General features: G+C 34.7%; 1 protein-coding gene across 1 annotated transcript in view; it reads right to left on the bottom strand.

Moving 5' to 3' along the window:
* Window positions 1–20,309, bottom strand: part of GSTCD (glutathione S-transferase C-terminal domain containing) — a 131,832-nt gene extending 111,523 nt beyond the window's left edge. Inside the window, exons 1-4 of the mRNA XM_023220143.1 lie at window positions 20,070–20,309; window positions 10,568–11,014; window positions 9,119–9,586; window positions 1,836–2,087 (exon numbers count right to left, since the gene is read on the bottom strand). Coding sequence (XP_023075911.1) covers window positions 1,836–2,087; window positions 9,119–9,586; window positions 10,568–10,993 — 1,146 coding nt within the window. The 5' untranslated portion in view covers window positions 10,994–11,014; window positions 20,070–20,309. The remainder of the gene's footprint in view (window positions 1–1,835; window positions 2,088–9,118; window positions 9,587–10,567; window positions 11,015–20,069) is intronic.
* Between the last annotated feature and the right edge of the window lie 6 nt (window positions 20,310–20,315).

The following is a 20,315-nucleotide window of genomic DNA, read 5'->3' as shown; positions in this document are numbered from 1 at the left end:
TCAGTTACTTTTATCTTTAGGAATAACCTATTCAAATAAAAAATCTCTGAGACTCCAGCATTAAATGCTTTGTATCAGTTTATGAGATTACTTTCCATTACAAAAACTACTTGAATTTGCGTCCCAAAGGAAATAGTACAAAGAATCTTTCATTAGGGCTAGAGATATGGCTATTGGTCTATAAGCCCAGAAAGATAAACACATCTCTCTGACATCATCTACCTCTCTTCTATCTTCTTCAGTCTAGCCACACTGACTTTCTGCTATTTCTCATTTCGTTAAACTCATTCTTACCTTAGGGTCTTTTAAAAAACACAACTATATTGAGATATAATTTATATATAATACCACACAATTTATCCTTTTAAAGAATCCAATTCAGTGGTTTTTAGAATATTCACAATTCAACCACTGCCACTATCTATTTTAAGATATTTTCATCATTTCATCATTTCCAAAAGAAGTTGCATATCCACTCAAGAGGTGAACCAGAGGTCCCTTGGCAGTGTAGTCATATAATCAAGACACATCAAAATCTAGACATGCCTCAATAACTTCTAAAATCAACTATATAATCATGTTTCATTACTTAATCAATAGGCCACAGAGCTTAGCTGAAGAGTTAAGGGATTGGTATCCTTACCAAAGTCTTCCTGTCCATTTCTAAATCAGTAAACTCTGTTAACTACAGAACTCAATTACTTCCTAACCCAAATAGGGAAATAAAATGAATATTTTTCCAGTGCAACTCGATGGATAACTTAAATTACTTCATGAATTTTCTATTCAAATAAATCTTCACATCACCTATTAAAAGCAAAAATATTTTTGCAGATCATTCCAAATGTTAGGGAAAGGAAAGTCCATTGTTGAAAACTTTACAATTAGTACTGCTGAAAACAAACTATGCCCCAATGAGAAAAAAATAAAGCATATGCTTTTTCTGTTTTTGAACCAGGGTCTAACTCTGTCGCCCAGGCTTGTTATATAACAAAAACATTAAAATCAAAGATTAAAGTAAAAATAAAATTAAAAGAATTCCAAAATTACAAATTTAAACAAAACCTTGGAAAGTAAATTGAGATATTAATCTTTAATTTATTTTCTTTTTTTTTTTTTTTTTTCTTCCAAGATAAGAGTCTCACTTTGTCACCCAGGCTGGAGTACAGTGGCACAATCTCGGCTCACTGCAACCTCCACTCTCTCAAGTTCAAGCTATTCTGGTGCCTCAGCCTCCTGAATAGCTGGGACAACAGGCACGTGCCACCACACCCAGCTAATTTTTGTAATTTTAGTAGAGACAGGGTTTTGCCATGTTGCCCAGACTGGTCTCGAACTCCTGACCTCAAGTGATAGGCCTGCCTCAGTCTCTTGAAGTGCTAGGATCACAGGTGTAAGCTACTATGCCCAGCCTCATCTTTATATTTCTTTAACTTGAAATCATTATCCAAACTAAAAAAGGCTGAGACTAAAACTTTACAACAGAAAAAGATTATGTTAAAATAGTACACTTGACCAGGTATGATGCTACCTTGGTCAATATCCTGAATATTAAAAGAAAAAAAAAGAAAGTTTTGAGAAAAATGCTTTTTAAAAGTATATATTGTGACTTACTTGGCTCCAAAAATACATAATACTAAAAGTTTTAAATTTAGTATACTTCACATAAATGAAAAAAGTAGCAGAAATATTAACTGGCAAAGAGTGAAGTAAGAAAGCTACATATAAAATTTATAAAAAAAATGTCAACAAATGATTACAAGTTTGAGCAGAATGCTCAGCAACATTATCACATAGAATTTTTGAAAGAAAATGTTAATAACACAACTAAGTACCATTAACTTGGCCATGGTTGGTCTTGGTCCTCCTATAAACAAAGGATCGCTGTGTTCTTCTACACCTGGGACTTCACTTAAGTTTGGACACTGCTCAGTTGAGATTGTCAACAACTTTGGTAAATGGAGAAATTGGATCCCACACTTAGAAGCTGCTGTTTTTACTCCTGGCACTTCCTGAATCCTCTGGTACCAAGAGGCTAGCAATGGAAATTCTACCAGCTTCTCAGAAAATTTCTTGCAGATAATTACCTAGGTAGGAAAATAATAAAACACATTATTATATATATTTTGTTTGTAACAGCTGCATTGAGGTAACTTTACAAACCACAACATTTACACATCTATAGTTCAAACAATGAGTTGTAGTAAATGTATGCAGTAATGCAACCATCTAGTTTTAGTACACTTACGTCACCCTTGAAATTTCCCTTGTGACCATTTGCACTCTATCTGTGCTTCCACAGTCAGTTGCAGACAACCACTGATCGGCTTTCTATGTTTACAGTTTTGCCTTTTCTAGAATTTCATACAAATGGAATCATAAAATGTGGTTTTCTTTTATCACTTAGTATTATGCTTTTGAAGTTAATCCATATAGTTACATTGACCAATCATTTGTTTTTTATTAAGAGTAGTAGTCATTGTGTGGATATACTGTATTTTCCTTACTCATTCACTTGTTGATAGATATTTGCATTTTCCCGGTTGTTGGCTATTACAAATAATGTTGCTATACATTATAATGTAGCAGTGTTTATGTGGAACTGTTTTTCATTTCTTTGGAAATCTAAGAGTTAGACTGCTAGGTTTTATGGTAACTGTATATTTAACTTTTAAAGAAATTAAAATCTTCTCCATGGTTGCCATTCCATTTTACAATTCCCACTAGCAATCCAGGGAGGTTCCAGTATCTCCACAACTTGTCAACACTTGGTATTATCAGTCTGTTTGATTTTAGTCATTCTTGTGAGTATATAGCAGTGTCTCATTGTGATTTTAATTTGCATATCCCTATGACTAATGATGTTGAGCAACTTTTCATGTGATTATTTGCCATTTGTATATCTTCTTTAGTGATGTGTCTTATATGTTTTTAAGATTAATTTCATAGCATAAAAATTGGAGCAATTCAGCAATGAGAAAATGAACAACACAATTAAAATGAGCAAAAGATCTGAGTAGACAACCAAAAAAGATACACAGATGGCAACTAAGTATATTAAAAAATGCTCATCATCATATATCATTAGAGAATTATAAGTTAAAACAAGGAAATGCAACCACACACCTATCAGAATGGCAAAAATCCAAAAGCTGACAACTCCAAATGATGGTGAGCATGTGGAACAACAGGAACTCTCATTCATTGCTGGTGGGAATGAAAAATAGTACAGCCACTTTGAAAGACAGTTTGGCAGTTCCTTACAAAGGTAAATATAGTCTTACCATACAATCCAATAATTGTGCTTCAAATGAGTTGAAAATGTATGCCCACACAAAAACCTGAACACAGATGTTAACAGCATCTTTATTCATAATTGCCAAAACTTGGAAGTAACCAAGATGCCCTTCAGTACATGAATGGATAAACTGTCGTACATCTATACAATGGAAAACAACCATCAATAGAAAAAGAAGAATATAATAATTCCAAAAAGAATCAACATAAATAACAATGGCATTTGCAAATGTCTATGAATAGTACAATTGAAAATCATTTTGGAAAATTTTACATCTTATATTCAACTGTCTATCATCTTTCATTGGTAGTATATTTTTAACTCTAAGAACTCCTGTGTAATCAACTGCATTCCAATCTGGAAACCCTTTCATCTATAATTCATGGCCATGAACACATTCCTCTGTTCCTGACCCTCAGTATACTTGATAAGTTCTTAACACACTGCATATAGAGAGTTAATTGGACAACATTATATCAAAAACCTAAAATCCTTAACATATACTTACACAAATTAGTTTAAGTGGTTAATGGGGAAAGAATTAAAATCAGTATTAACTTCCTCAACACAAATAATGTAACACTTTTAAATTATCACAATTTAATATCTGTAGTCTATAATCATTGGTGTATTTTGACGGGTCTCAAAAGAAATCTTTCAGCTTACTGCAGAAGTGTAAAAATGGAGAGCTTGTACTATTAATAGTGATCTAAAGTTCCATTTTTTTGTGTGTGTGAAGCTATCTTCTCTGTATGTGAACTATTAGGCAGAATCTAAATGATATTCCTTACCAATAATGTAAGAAGCATCTTTGAGAACCATATTTTTAAAAATTACACAATGAGGTAAGGAGAATATTTTACTAAAGAAAATAGTAAAAAGATAAAAGAGAAAATTGTAAATATTTAAAACTAAAAAAGATAACTAGCACTATTTGGAAGATTTTTTTTCAAAAGCAGCACTTAAAGTAATACTTTTATTTTTTCAAATTAGAAAAATTTGAAATTGTCCCTCCTGACACAAACTCATATATTTTTGTTTTCCCTTGGTCAGATGCTTTCTCCCTAGCACTACCATCAAATTCTATTTTCTTTAAAATTTAGAGTGTTCTTGCTTCTTTGAGAGGCAACAAATGTTGTTTCCATAGAAACCACTATGTCACAAACACATTATGACTTATGATTATGAACAGATAGATAAATAAAAAGGTCAAGTCACAGGAAATCTCTACAAATATATCTAGAAGTAATACCAGAGCATGAGACAGAAAGAACAGAAAATTAATAAAAAATTCATACACATATATTATACTGTATTTTATGTGGACTTTAAGATTAAATGAGCACAAGTAATTGATTATAAGAACAAGGACTGTATCTAACTCTTTGAATACTGAAACACTTAAAACACTGCCTTGCAAATAATACCCTGTTGAGTGAATAAACAAATGATAAAGAATCCATTTATTTAGAGAATAATTCCCTCAATATTTTTCAAGCTGCTATTTATCACTCATTTAGGGGTTGTGAAATCAACATAGCAGGTTTTTAAAAAATGAAATAGAAAATATCAGAGTACACATCCCATAAGTTATTTTGTAATTATTTATATATTTTTTAACATATTATTTAAAGATACACATTTATTTCTACACTTATTGAACTTGTAAAATGTATTACAATTGTCCCTCAGTATCCATGGAAGATTGGTTTCAGGACCTGTATCAGACACCCAAATCCACGGATACTCATACTAATGTCCTTGATATAAAATGGTGTAGTATTTGCATATAACCTATACACATCCTCTCCTATACTTTAAATCCCAGATTACTTCTAATACCTAATACAACATAAACACTATGCAAATAGTTATTCTGTATTGTTTAGGGGATCATGACAAGAAAAAAGTTGGTACATGTTCAGTACAGATGTAATTTTTTCCAAATATTTTAAATCTGCGGTTGGTTGAATACATGAATGCAGAACACATGGATATGGAGGGCCATCTGTATTTACTGAGTTAAAGTAAAAAAAAGTTTGAAAAATACTCTCTAAGGCACCCTGAGAGCCAAAAAGTTTATTAATTCTCTCAAGAATTCTGAATTGCTTGGAAATAGATTAGGTGCTACGGGAACGGATCTTTAGACATGATAATCACACTATAAATGTTCTCTTTTCCTCATCTTTCCTGTACTCTTCTTTTTAGTGACTTATTCTTATTTGTTAGATGTACACGGCATCTTTCCTTTCTTTTGAAATGAAGTTGCAATTAAATAACAATAATTCATATTTAAAAGAAATTGAGGAGGTTTACTCTGTGTGACAGGCCACTCCATTTAATCAACATGACAGGCTACTCTACTAATATTCAGACAGCTCAGAAGGTACTGAACCACATTCATTACACTCATGAAGATATATTTAAGGAAGTTGCTAATGAAAACTCTGTGAAATGAAAATTAAATTTCTTCATAAGAAATGATTACCAAATAGTTACCTGGCTCATAAGATCAAAACCATTATAAATATCACAGAGTTCTTTAAGGATAAGAAAAAAAAGATAATTTATTTTTAAAACAATGGTTTTTTAAAAAACAGTACAGCTACCACAGCAATAATAAAATTTTAGTAACTCTGTAGTTAATTGTCAATAAAGGGCAAAAAAAAATTGTCTGAATAAAAAGAGAAGCAAGATGTTGCATCTATTCAAAATATTTCCTCCTTTGCATTCCTTTACAATCACTTATTATATAAAATATTTTGTTATTTTATATCATTTCCTTAATCATACCTCTTTTTTTGAAAATATACTCACAGATGTTTAGGTGAGCAGTGTAAGCAGAGAAAAAACAGTAAACAACCTATCTAAATGGAAATATAATCCCAGCTTTCTGTTTTTTACTTATAAATTAGAAGTAGTGAGTTAAAGCTAAAAGCTCTTGAGGACCTAATGCATAGGAGAAGACACGGAAAATACAAATTTACTACTAAATAAGTAGCATCTACCATTTTTGCAATATGCCAGCAAAAAGTGAGGTTCTCAATTTTATGCCAATGGGAACAAAGGAAGAGGTATTCAGTTTTGCTAAAAAATCAATTTCTAAAAGAGGAAGGATTTTACTTAAGCTAATAAAGCTGTGTGTGTGTGTGTGTGTGTGTGTGTGTGTGTGTGTGTGTATTTAAACTCAATTCAAAGCATTAGAAGTTAAAATGTAGAAAATCAAATCATAAGTGTTCAAATTACAAGGTTTTATAAAATTATAAAATGCAACCTTTCTGTCTTATAGGAGTACAATAATGTTTTAAATACTTCTGTCAAAGTGTACTTGCTTACTAGTACCACTTGAAAAATAACATACGATCTTCTAGTATTGGAACAGTAGGATTTTGCCCTAGTATAGCTATTCATTGCTACTTCTCCCATATGCTTGATACACTATCTACCAGAAAATTCTAGTAAATGAATTAAAGAGGGGGAAACATGAATGTACATATTAATTTATTCCTTTTAAATCTAAGACTTTTCAGAAGAGAGGGTATTGTCAGGCCCCTTTCCTTAAGAGGTGCTGAGCCATCAGGGGTTAACTTTGTAAAGTAATAAAGTACTTTCTGAAAAGAAAGAGCTTGCAGCAGGTTTATACATAATACTTTAGCCCTTCCATGTTTGTCTCTGACTAATTTAAAAAAACAAAACAAAAAAAACCACCTCATCCATTCTACTTGTTATTGTTTTCCACCTTTGGTTTTATTCTGTTTACCAGAACTGGGTATTTTCCCTAGTTCTCATTTTGACCCTTAGGAATTCAAACCTTGACTTAGCAAAATTGACTCCTTACTTTTATGTCCTTGACTTTATTCCTGTGACTAAATATTCTGTCCCTAGATTCAGTTTTATGCTTCTGGTAACTTGACCTTGATTACTGATGATGAACTTGATCCTGATTCTGATCATCTGGATGGTCACTCTATTCACCTCAATGTATGTTAATTCAAGCAAAAAGACTTGCCAACATAAGCGCTCTATGAATTAAAATGACTTCTTTACCACCCAAGATGATTTAAAGGAGAAAAATATAACAAGTATCAAGGCTTTATCAAAGAAAGATGAATTCCTGAAAATATGAGGTGGGCGGATCACAAGGTCAGGAGTTCGAGACCAGCCTGGCCAACATGGTGAAACCCTGTCTCTACTTAAAAAAATAGAAAAATTAGCCGGGCATGGTGGCATGCACCTGTAATCCCAGCTATTTGGGAGGCTGAGGCAGGAGAATTGCTTCAACCCAGGAAGCAGAGGTTGCAGTGAGCCAAGATTATACCACTGCACTCCAGCCTGGGTGACAGAGGAAGACTCCATCTCAAAAAAAACAAACAAACAAACAAAAAAATTCCAGTAAAAATACAAAGGAACGAAGGAAAATATTTTGAGAATTAGTTTATGTATTCATATCATTTTAATAAATTTCTTCAATAAAGGAATGGATATGCCACTTTCATTCAATTCTGATGAAACTGGAAACACAGTTATCCAAAGAAGTCAAGAAGACAGAAGACCAAGTATTTCATAATGTATCAAATGACTGCTCTAATGACTGAACTTGGTAATAGAGGAGAGGGATCATGGAGAAGAGAATCTAGAAATCATTTGACTAGGAAAAAATTTAAAAATCAATGTCTTCTTCCCACTCAACTCTATGGACTCTATTAAATTATGACATTTGGCATTTAAAATACCAATCAACATCTAAACAATTCCTGGATCTCCCTATTTTTACATTGTTTCGGTTGCCAAGTTTGGTTCAATTTTGAGGAAAAGAGAAATGTTCTTTAAGAAAATGACAATTGATCAATACTGCCTAATTTACCTGTGAAGCAAAGCCTTCAAATACGTAGATTTTCAATAGAAGTCTCTTCTGTCCATAGAGATACCTGAATTGTTGGTGATATATAATGAGAATGAAATCTAATATCTGATTCCTTAGTAGGGAAAAGGGGGAAATGCTTCCAAGAAAAAAAAAACAAAACAAAAGCAAAAAGCAATGCAGCTCTTGAAAACCAATTGGAAGGCTGCAGAGAGCTAAGCTTCCTATGTTCACTCTGGTATTATTTTCACCCTGTTCTTTTTTCCTCCACAGAGGGAATGTGCGTGTGCATGTGTGTGTGTGTGTGTGTGTAAGACAGAGAGGGAGAGAGATCTTCCTACTCAGAAAACTTTCTATCTATTCTCCCCCAGCACATAATAACAGAGCCAGCTACTTTAATCTCAGAGAGAACAGAGAAGCATACAGGTCAGAATAAAATATTTTCAATTTGATAATACTTAACGTAAGATTAATTTAAGTGACTAATAATTATAAAATTTAGCTGACAAGATTTTTAGTTTTGTTTGTTTGTTTGTTTGTTTTTAACTGGATCCTCTAATAGTAGAAGTCCAATGCACTATCCATTGTACCACAGAGCTGACTTGGACCTTCTAATATTAGAAAGTAATCACAATAGAAACTTGAAGTTAATAATAACAACTGTTAACATTTTAGCAATTTCACATTAAAAGTCATAATAATTACTAACATTGATTGACAGCTTACTATGTGCCAAGCACTGTTCTCCAAACTTCACACAAACTTTAATTTGTTCCTTACATTTTTCCTCTTAGATAGGTACTATTATTATCTCCATTTTACAGATAAGAAAATGGAGAAAGATATTAATAACTTGCCCAGCAGCATACTGGCAATAAGAATTAGAATAGAAATTCAAACCTAGGCAATTTCATAGACCGAAACTCATAGTAATGTGTACAGTCCAGATGAAATCTTACCAAGAAATGATGGATACAGGGCAACAGCACGATATCTGCCAGAGTGAAGTAAAGCCCTTCTGCAAACACATGCTCCAGAGGTGGAAGGTCAGAGGCTTTTGCTTTTCTGATGTGAGAAGGCTCTCTGTTGGTAGTAGCTGGTTCTTCCTGCACTGTGAGCTTTGAGAATGCCACTTTCAGTTCCAGACTCTCAGATGAAGATTCCAACTCTTCAGATGTTTCCTGCGTGTGGACCTTGCTCTTTGCCTTTCCCTTAGTAAGGGGAGGCCCAACTCCATCAGCCTTCTGTTGCTTGAGTTTCTGCCTGCGGAGTTTATCATCATTATGCACTCTAACAGGCTCACTAAGCTTTTTCTCTAGCTGTAGTATTTCTACAGGTATAACTGGGGGCTGGTCAGAAGACTCTCTGAGAAAATTCTCAATAGCCAAAGGGATGGTGAGTTCACATAGCCTGGTCCACTGACTAACCTACAAAACAAAAACAAAACAAGAAATGAAAGGATTTTTTAATTTCAACATAACTTAAGAAAAAATAACTGTCTTATTGGGAAATAAGTTTTGAGCTAAATCATCCCTAGGTTAGGTTTTTATGTTACATCAGGAGACACATCACAGTGTTTTAGAAGTAAAAACATTAAGCAAAGGAGGTGTAGCATTCCTGTATTCCCCTTACTAAATAAATCATTACTTCTCAAAGCCTTAAAAATATACCTCCCCTGTCCTGCCATTCTCCTAGATCCTACAATAAACAGAGCTTCCAAAGCATTGCTATTTGAGTTCCTAATTATATGTAAACATTCCGTTTAAAAATCAACATAACTAAAATAAAGAAAAAGTTATTTTCTAAAAATGTCTCCAAACTTTATAAATTAAGTCTTAAATTCTTATTTTTCAATACTGCACTGAAATATTGGCACACATAAAGGGTGTATTTGCCCATTTTGCATTGCTGTAAAGGAATAGGTGAGGCTGAGTAATTTATAAAGTAAAGAGGTTTATTTGGCTCATGGTTCTGCAGACTATACAAGAAGCATCTGCTTCTGGTCAGGACCTCAAGAAGCTTTTAGTCATGGTAGAAGGCAAAGAGAGAGTAGGCATGTCACATGGGGAGAGAGGGTGCAAGAGAGTGCAAGGAGGAGGTACCAGATGCTTTTCAACAGCTAGATCTCTAGTGGACTAACAGAGCACCAAGCCATTTATAAGGCATCTGTCCCCATGACCCAAACACCTCCTACCAGGTCCCACCCCCAACAATATTGGGGATCACATTTCAACATGAAATTTGGAGGGGATATTCAAACTATATCAAAGGGCTACCTTATTTCATTGGTTACTGTGGTTTTTTAAAATAAACTTTTATTCCTAATAGGAAGTTAAAATATTAAATGGTCAAGTAATTATGTTATCACTCTATAGCTTCAAATAACAGAAAAGAGACATTATACTTACTTCAGCACAGGCTTTCAAGCAAGTCTTTTTAAAGCCCAGAAGTTCCAAAAGTTCCTTCTTTAAGGGGTCTGCTTCATAGGATTTCTGGATTATGTGCCTCAATACAACGGCAAGTCCTGCTCTACAAAAATTGTCTGACCGTTCTACTACTGCAGGCAAACAGCAATTCTGGACTATTGGTGGGAGCTCTTGCCTTGAAATAATCTGTATTTCAACATCCTGAATCAGATCATCCCTTAGTAGTGAACTATCTGTATTCACTTCTTTGGTGACAACTAAGCAAATTTTAAAGATTTTACAGTCACAGTAAGATAACAGAAATAAAGTTACAGATGTATGAAGAGGAAAGATGCATCCTTTTGTTTGGTGAGAAAAGTCCAGATACAGGTATTCTTCTTCTGTAAGACTTTTCTTTATGGCTTTCATTTTCTTCTTTCATTGGGTCACCTAAAGTATAAATTGTAATGATTATGGTCTTAGAATATAATCATTTAGAAGCTAAAAGATGAATGTTTCAAAAGCCTGTTCTAGAAATCAGTAAAAATTTGCAGTAGATAATAATGCTATAAACTTTGTTTCTGAAGACTGACTAAATGACTTCCAAAAGAAAAAATTCCACCCTGTGCAACTGACTAGCATTAGAGGAAATTTTACAACAGCTCCTTTAAAATGAGCAAACCCCAGTGCTTCACAATAGAGCCCTCCCAATCAAGTACTTTGGGGTCTCACTATAGGTGAGAACAGGAGATAAACAGAAGGGGAAATAAATTAACCAAGAATACTGAGAGCTGTCTGGGGATAACATCCTTGAGAAATTTTGCCAGTGCTGGTCCTTCCATACTGCTTCTTTTTTATGACCCTACAAAATAATAGGGAGGGGATATTCGTTCTTTCAGGAGAAGTGGATTCTACTCAAGTGATAGCTGCTGAGTGCTAAATCATAGTACAAAAATATTTAAATTTCCCCATAATATGGATAGTGAGAGCTGAGATATCTTAAAGTTAACATGTCCAAAAGCTAGTTCCTTATTCTCCCCACCCCTCAAACTTGCTCCTTATGTGTCTTCCCCATCTCAGTTTACACCATTCTTTTCCTTTACACCCCCATAACCAAACCCTCCAAGGTCTTCCCATTCTCCTTAGAGAAAAGCCAAAGTTTCTACAACAGCCTACAAAAATCTTGATCTAATCCTCTTTTATGTCTCTGAGTTTGTCTCATTAACTCTCTTCATTGCTCACTGTTCCAGCCAAGGTAGACTGTTATTCCTCTAAAACAGCCATCTCCAACATTATTGGCACCACAGGCCAGTTTCATGAAAGACAATTTTTCCATGAGGGGTTGGTGGGGGGATGGGGATGGTTTCCAGATGAAACTGTTTCACCTCAGATCATCAGGCATTAGATTCTCATACGGAACGTGCAACCTGGATTCCTCCTGCATGCAGTTAATAGGGTTGGAGCACCTATAAGAATCTAATGTCATTGCTGATCTGACAGGAGGCGACATTCAGGCAGTAATGCTGGCTCACTGCCGCTCACCTCCCACTTTGAGGAGGGGTTCCTAACAGGCCCCTGACAGGTACTAGTCCTGGGCCCTGGGTTGGGGGACCCCTGCTAAAACACTAGGTACATTCCCACATCAGGGCCTTTGCACTTGGTGTTTCCAGTACCTAGAACAATTCCTCACTTCCTTCAGGTATTTATTTATTCAATGACAACTTCTTAATGAGATCCTCTCTAACTATTCAATTTAAATCACAAACCCCAGTCCCCATGTTCCCTGAAAAAAACCTTTCTATTTCCATCTATGCTTTTTTTCCATAGCGCTTATTGCTATGGTGATATACCATATTTTATTATTTGTCTCCCACAACTAGAATGTTCCATGAGTAAAAATTTTTTGTTCACTGCTTTATATGCTTATTATATATATAAGCAAGCAGTATTTGACAAATGAAAGCAGAGATAAATATACACACTGGTTAAAGGTGCAAACACACACAGTCTTGAGATCACATTCTTCATGGCTATTTTGAAGTCATATTCCTTAAGGTTTTTATCAATTGTCCTGTCTTTTTATGTTTATACATTTCCTGGATCAAAAATTCCCAATGTTCTAATCCATAAATTACAATTATTCCAAAACTGACACTAGATGGCACTCTTTAAAAGCATTCATCATGGAAATATGTACCAGAAACATGACATATTAGAAGGAAAATTACTTTAAAAGCTTTTTAAAAGTATACATGCACTTTTGTCTTTTAAGTGTATTCAAAATGTTAGTGTACACTTAATTTTAGAAAACCTTCATCATACTAAATTTTCTTTAATATTTTAAATTCTTTTTTTAAGAAAATCTGAAACAAAACCTGAACACTTTAAGCTTCTTAGTTCTTCATTCTTTAAAAGTAAATAACTTATAATCCATTATAAAAACGAAATATAGTTAGTAAAGTATTATCTTATAAAGTTTCTTAATAATACAAATAATCACTACTGCTTTATTTTATATTTATTCTATTAAAATATAACAGATACATACCATGATTTGTTACTTCGTAAAAGATTATCTGGGGGAAAATTATTTAATGTACTGTAAAAGCAACAACTTTTTAACTAACAGATCCCATTTTCTCCCTGAGCTTATTTTTTAAAATTTTTGTCACTGAGAGATAATTTTTAAACAAAAAGGTATTTTTTAAAGATCAAAGGTCACAGTTTTTTTTTTTTTTTTTAATAAAGCTGAATACAGCTCTGGAAACATTTTCATTATTAATATAACACCTTTATGCTATGAGTCTTTAAAAACAGTCAAACAAAGTGAGATCTGTAACAACACTAGGGCAAAAAGAACCAACCACACTTGCCAGGAATTAAGTCTTTTTGAGGAATTTGCTCTGGACTCACTCTCCTGACAGTAGGATAATAAAAAGAAGACTGATCCCTAAGTGTTTCAAGAAAGCAGATTTGAAAGAAAACATGATTGATTTCATCATTTGCCCAGCAGTCTAAAAAACAGTAATTATGAGCCTCATCCTAACACTTTTTAAAAACTGGAAACAAAGCCATGCTATTTAATAGCTTTTAAGATATGTAGAAATATATTTTTTTAAAAGTACGTCTATATTTGCCACATTGCAAGGCACATTAGAATATGAAAATAGGGTTTTAGACATATTCTATAAACTCTTCTCATTGTTAGCACTTAATAAAATGCTAAATGTCAGCAAAACAGAATAGCAATAACCTGCCCGTGGTGATATCTAAAAATTAATGAGATGCCTGAGAGAAAATGCAACAAAGTACTGTTGATTCTTAACGTATTTTCTTAAAAATATAGATGTTGGTTTTTCCCCTGGGAGATTAAAAATGTTACTTAATGATCTTAGAGTAAAAAAATAAAAAATTACTCTCCTTGAATAATGTTTCCCTATTATGTACTAATATAATTTTTAAAATAAATATTATTTAGTAAACCTGTACAAATGTGATGTTTTTGGCTTGCACTGTGCCTTTTTAGAGAGAAGAATCAGTATTTGCTCCAAGTATGCAAATATCACAGACAAAAAAAAAAAAAAAAAAATCCCTCCTCTTTTTTCTCTTCTAGCTTGAGAATGCCTTAGTTCATTAATTTTATGTCATGAGCTTTAAGAAGGTAGGTACTATAGAATCAACTTCTGTCTCTAGGGCTTCTGGGGCACAGCTCTTGTTATTCCATATTACATTCTTGCCAAGCACAGAAATAGAGTAATTTGCTCTTTCTCAGCTTTGACAGGTGCCACTCTCCAGAGAGGGATAAAGTAGCAGACAAAACCACAAACTTCAAGATATTAAATAAGAGTGTGCATCTCTTTCCCGGACATGCCAATTTGCTTGGGAATCTTGCCGAATTAATAGGTATAAAGAAAAGATTATGGCTTTGATTTCATTACTCAGGAAAGTTCTAATACATTTTTAAATGGTGGAATTAGTCATAGGTTTAATATTTAGGCCTTCAGAATTTTTTTTTTGCACTTTCATTCTAATGAATATATCTTAGCCTTGATAAAACACAGAGAATGAGAGAGATAAACAGTAAACATATTAAAAATAAGCATACTTCTCCACAGTCCAGAAAAAACAAAGCTTGAAAATTTCAAAATTCAAGATCTATGGCATCATGTACAACATTATATATTAGATAAATTATATATTATATAATGAAGACCAAAAAGTGCAAAACCACTGCAAATTATCAACTTGTGTTTTTTGTTTTTTCAAATAAGTTATCTTTGTGACAATTTGATAGGAGCTCAATAAATGTTAGGTAAATAAAGTTTTAAATAGTACATACATTTTATCATCTACCTACTATGTGCTGAGCACACAGAACATGTGCATTACTTCTAATGCTCATAATCCTTAAAAGTATTTTATTTCCATTATAGAGATGAAAATTGTACATCAGTCCAAAAGTATTAATTAAATTTATAAAAGATCTTAGAGACATTTAAGAATAGGTATTATTCTAATATAATAGTACTGTTTATAAATAAAATTTCATAAACTGAAGCAATTTTACCAAAGTGAAAATCGTCAGATATTATGTTATTCTAAGCAAGTATGCTGGTCTCAGTAATCCTTGATATAAACTTCCATCCCTGGGTTATTTGAAAAGTTTCTGCACTGGATTAAATTCTTTGGCAATTCTTTCCTGATTCCTTTTATTGGCTACTCTGCAGATGGCTCAGTGACCCACAGCTCAGTGTTTTGCCCTCTTCTCAATCCACACTCCATCCTTTGAATACTGGCTTTCACACTTGTGATCATGCCACACAATTAGTTACACATTTTATAATGTAATACACAATACACTGAATAAAATGGAAACAAAAATGTCACGAAGCAATACTTATCCTACTATATGGGATAAATCTGATATTTTTTACTCTGTGCTTGTTTTTTTAAATTCTGGTTGTTACTCATTACATTGATTTCCTGACTCATTAATGGGGGCACAGCTCACAATATGACAGCACTGTTATGGGTGATCTCCAGTGCCATAGCTTTAAATATTATCTGACTCTTATATGTATATCCCAGCCATATCTTCTCCCCTAACTTCAGACTCCTGTATTCTACTTGACAGCTCTATGTGGATGTTTTTCTAAACCTGCTCCTCTTCCCTTAGTGTTCTACTTCCTGGTAAAATAGGAATACCAATCAACCAGATGCTCAGGCCAAAAACTCAAAGTCCCACTCAACTTCTTTTCTTCTCTCTCTCAGACCCTGTCATCTCTACCTTTGAAGTATATGTTAAATCCAACTCCTTAGCACCTCTACCACTACCACCTTAATCTAAGTCATCACCAGTGCTTACAAGGACTACTGCAAAAGCCTATTAACTGTTTTCCTCCACTTGCCATAAAACAGTCCATTCTCCAACAACAGGATGATCCTTAAAAACATAAATCAGATGTCTCCTGCTCAAAACCATCCAGTGGCTCTTCAGCACAATCAGAAGAAAATCCAAATTTCCTATTATGGCCTATAGGCCTACTGTGACCCTAGCTATCCCTTTCTGACCTCATCTCTTATCCTTCTTCACTCCCTTCCAGCCATAGTTGTCCTTGCTGTTTTTGGAAGGTGCCAGAAATGCTCCCACTGGAGAATTTTTGTACTTGCTATTTCTTTGCCTAGAATGCGTTTCTCCAAGAGATTCACATGGCTTGCTCCCTCATTTCATTGATTTATCTGCATAAATATTAACTCAGAACAGCCTCTCCTGACTGCCCGAATTGAAAAAGCACTCCCTAGCCTCTTACCTAGCTTCCCTTTTTCTTCATAGCTCTTATCACCTAACACTATAATATCTCCAGTGTTTAATGAACTCAAACTTTAGTTCAAGGAATGAATGTGCATACATGAATGTTAGAAATCACTGTCTGAGAGTATTATCAATAACTTTATTTTTGGTACAATATGAATTTCATGCTTCATGACACCATTCTTTCTTTTCCAAATTAATAAATCTATTTTAAGGATCAACTAAGTATAAATTAAAATGAAGAAATAAGATCACCTTTGTGAGGTGAATTGGTAAAAATATAAATGGAATCTAACCAAACTCTATAAATAAAGCAAGCACAGAAGTTTTTAAGTATACTTATATCCAGGGCAAAGGAACTAAGAATCTTAACTAGATTTCATACATGTGTCTAGCGAGAATATTTATAAAACAGGAATTAGAAAGTAAAAGATTACAGCCGAGACTGTTGAGCCAGACTACCTGGGTGCAAATATCCTGGTTCTGATTCTTAGTAGCTATAAAAAACTTTTCTGCATATCTGTTTCCTCACTTATAAAATGGAGACAATAACTGTACCTACCATGTAGTGTGCTGTACAGAACCAAGTTTGTCACATATTAAGTCCTTAAATAAATACTAGCTATTATTATTTCTTTATAATTTATAAGCAAATTCCTTACCAACTGGCACTATTAAAATATGCAAACTTTGGGCCGGGTGCGGTCGCTCACGCCTATAATACCAGCACTTTAGGAGGCTGGGGCGGATCACCTGAGGTCAGGAGTTCGAGACCAGCCTGACCAATATGGAGAAACCCCGTCTCTACTAAAAATACAAAAAAAAAAAATTAGCCAGGCGTGGTGGTGCATGCCTGTATTCCCAGCTACTCAGGAGGCTGAGGCAGGAGAATTGCTTGAACCTGGGAGGCGGAGGTTGCAGTGAGCCGAGATGGTGCCATTGCACTCCAGCCTGGGCAACAAAGGGAAAACTCCATCTCAAAAACAAAAACAAAAACAAAAAAAACAAACGCAAACTTTGATAGGCAAAATCCAAATTATGCTTTATATTTTCAAGCGTCTTTCCGTGAAAGGTAAGGGATTTATATTGATTGAAAAGTTTTTCCCATCCAAACACTGAAAAAACATATTTGTTACTGAGACTGAAAGCCAGGAAATCATGAAAGGTAAAATATAAATGTGAAACCCGTAATCCATGTGCATATTAACCCATTGTACAAAATAAGAAGTTCAACACAGTTTATAAGTATGAAAAATCACAAACTGTTTTCTTAAAGATTAAAATTTAAACCTGCTTAAATTCTCTCCTACATCATATGTTCAATATTTTGAATTTTATAACTTAGTTTGGGTTTTATGTTTTTCATAAAACAACACTATTTGGTTGAATATTGCACCCTATTTTATTACAATAACATAGATTTAACCAAAAAAAAACAATAACAATAACAACAAAAACCTTGCTGCTCAACACATAGCAGCCAATTACCTTACATATTTAAAGTCAAAAAAGATAAGAAAAAAACTGAGATTTTTTTCAAGCTCATCAAATATGTAATATGGGATGCAGTTAAGTCCTAGAGAACAAAAGCCAATGATTAAAATTAGCTGTTTTCTTATCTGGTAAAGAAGTAGGAAAAAAGTTTTTAAGTGAAAAGATTACACTATAAACAAAGGGTGTAATCTTCTCTCTGGAGAATCAGGGAATCATCTGTTGCCATGGAGTCATAATGCCTGCAGCTAAACCAGACCTCATAATTAACAGTGATCCACAGCGCAAATGGCTAACATCAAGTACAAAATAAAATTACTTAATTTTCACAGCAAACAATACCTGTGCTTGTTTTAATGTACATGGTTTAAATATCTGCATTCCAAGTATTCCAATATTCTGCATAACAGAATTCCATAAACTACATTAAATACCTTAGAATAAACACACACACACACTAGGGAACCGTGTATACTACAGATGTATTAGTTAGCTGGCTCCAGAATTTCTTAATTTTGAGAGCTGCTATTGTTGCTATTAGAAAGGCTAATTGGATACTCAGTATTTATTCTTTGTTAGAAAAGCAAACTGGATACTCAGTATTTATTTTTATTTAAAAATCACAGATGACATAAAAGCTACAAGTAAAACAAGTTCAAAAAAGAAAAAACAGGCCGGGCGCGGTGGCCCACGCCTGTAATCCCAGCACTTTGCGGGGCCGAGGCGGGCGGATCATTTGAGGTCAGGAGTTTGAGACCAGCCTGGCCAACATGGTGAAACTCCGCCTTTACTAAAAATACAAAAATGAGCCGGGTGTGATGGTGGGCGCCTGTAATCCCAGCTACTCGGGAGGCTGAGGCAGAAGAACTGCTTGAGCCCGGGAGGCGGATTGCAGTGAGGAGAGATCACGCCATTGCACTCCATCCCCAGGCGACTGAGTGAGACTCCATCTCAAAAAAAAAAAAAAAACAAAACAAACAAAAACTTGATGGGCCCACTACTAGAGATGCTCAAGTTTGAGCCCTGTTTAAAACAAACAAACAAAAAAAAAAGTGCAAAATATATAAAATAAAAAGAATTGATGATTCTCAAATCTCACTGACCTTTTCAGTCTTATTTTTGAAGTGAGACCTCACAAAACGATACCTACAGGTGTAATACACGATTTTTAGTAATGAGTATGCTTAAAGCAATCCTCTCAGTGGTGTGTGCCCCCAATCAGGCAGTTTAAAAAAAAAAAAAAAAAACCCACATAGCTTAATGTTTGATTTATTAAATATGACAGCGAATCATTTAGTTGTGTTATAGCAGTTTATTATCATGGATTTAAATGACAATGTTTACACGTTTAAAATTATCACATCACTAGTTCTTGCTAGCTTTTGCATTTTCTCCTGTAAACACTGCTTTTACCGATAAGCTTAGATAAAATAGAAATATACCACCTTCTTTATCAATAATGCAGCATACGATATATTACTAAAGCTGGCATTTTCTTGATATTCAAGAATTTATGACAAGGAATGGGATCCTGGAATTAAGAATAAAGAGGAAAAAAACAAGTCATCTAATCTCAAAACCAGGGGGAAAGTTGGGGTGGAAGTACGTGTATTAGCAAACGTTTTTGAAGCCAAAGCAATTTTCATGCAAGTTAAACTTTCTACAGAAGTTAAAAACCGAAGAGATACTGCTGTGATGACAAAACATAAGCAAATGGCCCAAAATGAGGCAAGTCCTTTGGAGTAAATGTTAGGCAGTATTCACATAGAGCTGCTTTCTGCAATTAGGAAGGGCTGGAATGGAAAACTCAATGCCAAAGAGAGAAGAGAAGTTAAAAGTGTGACCCAAGAGGTCTGAAATTACACTTAACAGCAAACATCAAACCACCCCCACCAACGCCTCCAACTGGAAGCTGTCCCATTTGTCCATCAGCAGAGGAAGACACGAGGGATTAGCTAGGGGGAAACTGGGAAACGCGTACTACTGAGGAGCCCAGAGCCCTCAACCCGCACCTTCAGCAGGAGTGGCCAAAAAGGAGTTTGAGGCGGCCCCAGGGCTGGAGAAAAATCAGGACAATGATATCACGCCCTTATCCTTCCCACCCTTTCCCCGCATCCTCAGCCCTATAGACCTCCGAAGAAAAGAGCAGTCCTTAGGGGGTCGCGGAGGCTGAGAAGCCGGCGGCCCGAGCGCCCTCTTTACCTGGTCGCAGAGGCGCGGCCAAGGCAGGTAGGGTGCGTGAGCGTGTCGGAGACCTGGGCCGCCTGCGCCTTCCCGCCCAGCCCGAGCTGGAATTCCAAGGCTGCCTCTGGGAGCTGCTGCCCGCAGACCACTCGCTTCCACAGAGGACAGGAGAAAAACGACAGCCAATTTATCTGGAAAATACTCCCGCCTGCCGTCATTCATAATCCGGCGGACCGGAAAAAGGGAAGTAACGTCACTTCCTAC

Source organism: Piliocolobus tephrosceles, chromosome 3 (assembly GCF_002776525.5).
Source record: "Piliocolobus tephrosceles isolate RC106 chromosome 3, ASM277652v3, whole genome shotgun sequence".
NCBI lineage: Eukaryota > Metazoa > Chordata > Mammalia > Primates > Cercopithecidae > Piliocolobus > Piliocolobus tephrosceles.
Note: the sequence above shows the minus strand (reverse complement) of the source record. Positions and strands in the feature narration are given on the sequence as shown.